The sequence below is a fragment of the Austrofundulus limnaeus genome, unplaced genomic scaffold, assembly GCF_001266775.1.
Source record: "Austrofundulus limnaeus strain Quisiro unplaced genomic scaffold, Austrofundulus_limnaeus-1.0 Scaffold261, whole genome shotgun sequence".
NCBI classification, from domain to species: Eukaryota; Metazoa; Chordata; class Actinopteri; order Cyprinodontiformes; family Rivulidae; genus Austrofundulus; species Austrofundulus limnaeus.
The window spans coordinates 4,464-8,271 of NW_013952663.1; the positions used below are offsets into that span (position 1 = coordinate 4,464).

Below are 3,808 nucleotides of genomic sequence, written 5' to 3' on the forward strand. Positions count from 1 at the left end.
TGTCAACTTGTATGGATTGTCCGTTAGCAAGGCTGACACCCTCCCACCCTCCCTCCACTGCCCGGGTGCAAGTTGTATGGATTTTTTTCCAAAACGTACAGATTTTTGAGGCTTTTCAAACAGGTAAACGTCAGAAGAGGTTGACATGTATGGGACAACAAAATACAGACTTGTTGTTATTGAGTTTGTGAACACGAACTGCTACCTGAGAGGTGCTACTAGCCCCTCCCCCGTCAGAGTGTCGGAGCAGGACAAGTCAGTGCAACGTCAATCAAATGAGAGAGAGGGTGGGGACGATTGCTGCATTGGTGGGAGAAAATGTTTTATGGGTGGAGTAGTTTATTTTTCCTGTAATACTTCATTATAGATTTTTTAAGACAAAGCTAATTTAAAGGGACGCTGAGCAGAGTTACAACCAGGGATTACAAATAATTACGTTTTTTTTTCTTCTGCAGTTCGGCTCVCCTCCAGCAGATGGCGCTCTAGGCGACCGCCTAGTTCGCCTATGCCAAGAGCTGGCTCTGGTCACAGTTGTGCCCACCACTGTTAGCTGGTGGTGGCCATCTAGAGTTGGTCTCAATCAGTTGTATAGATGTACGTTCAATGATTGTATTCTGAAATCCGTTCAGTGAGGTATTTTGCTAACAGACAGATAAACAGGCATACACACATGGGCAAAAATATTATCCCTAGGCAGCCTTGCCATTAACATGACATCAGAGTAAAAACACTCACTTTGTTTACCTCCGTGGTTGTTGGAAACACTCGCCAGATGCGAAGGGGATGCATGTCCGTTCACCAGCGGCTTCTTCTCTGTGTTGAATGGATCTGGAATCGTAAACACACAAACGCACACATCACGTCAGCCTGTGCTGAGCTGCAGTACTGCGTTCTCAYCAACAATGAGCGGGGCCGCATTGTAATGAGGAGCATCGTGTTGCAAAATGCCCCCCCTGGGCCAAGGACAGAGTGCCACTCTGCTGCAGGAGACGAGCAGGAAACTGGCCTTGATGTGGTCATCACTTCACTCATGCTGACAGTCACATTCGGCTGGTCTCATCGGTTCACTCACACAACACTGAAGCTCTGCAGATGCAACTTGTCAGGACTTACTAGAAAAAAATGCAGCAGCCTAAATGATTCCAGGTGAAGCTACGCAGGAAAGAGGAGACTCACTGTTTTTTCCTGTCCGAACAGGAGAGCTGTGACCATTTGTTGGAGATTTCCTGTCAGGGAGGAGGGTAATGGATGGTGGTGCCATTTTTTCACCTAAAGGACAAAAACAACAAGAATTCACAGAGTGCTGATGCGGAAAAAAAGCTTTTTTTTTCCTGCTGCTAAGCTGCACTCATAAGCAAACTTTCTCATTTATAATGGCAAATATTCACTCATAGCATCACGTTAGAAAAAGCTTTCAGACAAATATAAGCTGTTTTTACTATCTTATTACTAGGGGTGGGCACATYGATCTAAGTATTGATAGTATTGATAACAAGATTAGTATTGGTATTGGCTCTATAGGGTGATGAGATTGATACTTTTGTTTACACTCAGTAGTGCAGAGTCTCCTTGTTTTGAGTTAGTCATTAGTCTTCTGCATCATGTGCAGTTATTTTTGTTGTTGTTGACATTATTTTTTATATTTTTTGTTACATTATTGCTTATTTTCTTAAAATGTTGCACAGTTTTGTTAGTTTTTACAAATTGTTTTTATTTCCCTAAAGTCTTTGTCCTATATTTGAACATGACAAATTAGGGTATCGGACTTCGTGATAGATTTGAATYACTGAATCGATACAAAAACTCTTAATCCTCCAAACCTATGTATTACATCCAAAAGTAGCCTGTGCAGAACAGATCCTGCTCATCTCAGACACAACCACTGGATCAACTTTGACTCAGCATTCAAATCTATAAACGGGATATTTTTCCTCAGAAACTGAGTTGTCAAAGTAGCCCAGCAGGTTGTAACGTGATTAATAAATGTTTAAATAATGTCACACATAGATGTGGGCCAGATCTTTAATGTTTTATATTTTTACTGCCTCTATTGTTAATTTTTTTTAAATGTCTTGCTTTTTTCCTTCAAACATTCTGAATTCTTGGGTCTACACAAAACATTCCTTTATGATGAAAATAATTAATCTCTTTAACGCAGCTGCGTTRAATTTTAAATCTTACCTTTAATTCCACAAAGTCACCGAATCAATAAGCGTGCTGCAGACTAAACTGTCAGCCCATCAGCTCACTCGCTTAAGTGAATTACTCTGTTTTCTTGGGGATTTTAATCATACTGAACTTGGCAGAAGACGCTCACCCTGCTGCAGGGGACAGAGAGATGGTATAGCTTTAAAGTGGCCATGRAGACCTGGATGTAAAGATAAAATACAGCTTTGTTTTTAATTTTGCATCTTTTCCAGTACATTCTCCGGGGAACACTGGAAAGTGAAGGAGGACCAGCCTTTTTTCTAATTACTTCAGTTTGTTTATGRTGTTTTCGATGGACCATCAATGGATTTTTCAGGATGTGGAGAAAGAAAATCTATTTATTGCCGGCTTCATTAATCGTCATTGCTGTCAAACATTGCCAGACACATCATCACACAATAGTGTTGTTCTCATAAAATAAAGGTAATACCTATTTTGAATGTATTGAAACTCTCACAGCTTGTTTAGATCAATCTGACAGGACATAAAACCCATAGACACCGTGAAAAGGCTGAAACAAAGAAGCACAGTTTTATTCCCATTTTTGTTCAGTTTTACACGTGATTTTTAAAACAACAAGCGAGTCAACAAAGATCTCCTCGTTTGTCTTTTCAGACAGCGCTTTAAGCAGTTTTAAACCWAATGTTAGCGGATAAACTAAACAGAGAAGCGCAGTCATCGCAGCCAATGGAGCGCGCGTGCAGCTCAGGAAATCAATTGCGTCATCTCCGAGCCTGCGTTCAAATCCCGTCGTAAAAAATAAAAATCTTGATTTTTATTACTATTTTAATCATTTCATATTATGCTTACCTGTCACCGCGCTGGACGATGGGATTGTTTTCGCCATTTATTGCAGCCTATATCGCAGTCCGAACGCACACATTAATGAATGAACAGCCGCTGCTCCTCCCCCGTCCTCCCCCCCAATCAGTCCCGCAGTGATGCCAACAATAACAATAATATAACTGATGATAATAACAGTAATATTAAACCAGCGGGTTTTTCTTCCTGCAGCAACAATCGGACAGACAGCCTGCAGCTCGGTCTAAYGCCTGGGAGGGTGAGGATGGAGGAGGTGGGTGCTGATGCTGGGACTGGAGCTCGGATGATGGAGAAGCATCCTGGGTTCACAGAGCCGTGCGTGGCGGCGTGAGCGCGCACCAAACTGTTAACCCTTTCCAGGCTGAGGGCATTGATACGATGGAGGAGGCTGCACGCACGCAGCTCAGAAACATCAGCGGTACAGTGGCTCAAACGGAGATTTAAAATGGACATTTATTGCTGTAAAAAAACTACTTTTAATGTTGTTAATGCTGAAAATTCTTTCAGCTAAAATAGGTCATATTCTGGTTGATGATTCTGACAGCTTTTAAGTCAGTTCTGTAAATTCAGTTTAATGCAGGATAAATTTCTATAGTCTAAACTTTATAAAATGTTGCTCAAAATTGGTTTTTGTAATTGTTTTGAGCATGAGTGGTTAGCACTGTTGCTGCTACAAGGTTCTGGGTTCAAGCATGGTCTATCTATCTATCTATCTATCTATCTATCTATCTATCTATCTATCTATCTATCTATCTATCTATCTATCTATCTATCTATC

General features: G+C 41.1%; 1 protein-coding gene across 1 annotated transcript in view; it reads right to left on the minus strand.

Moving 5' to 3' along the window:
• Positions 1-3,405, minus strand: part of LOC106526125 (MAP7 domain-containing protein 2) — a gene marked incomplete at its 3' end in the record, with an annotated part of 5,740 nt that extends 2,335 nt beyond the window's left edge. Inside the window, 3 exon segments of the mRNA XM_014020611.1 lie at positions 745-828; positions 1,177-1,269; positions 3,019-3,405. Coding sequence (XP_013876065.1) covers positions 745-828; positions 1,177-1,269; positions 3,019-3,055 — 214 coding nt within the window.
• Positions 3,406-3,808: the final 403 nt, after the last annotated feature.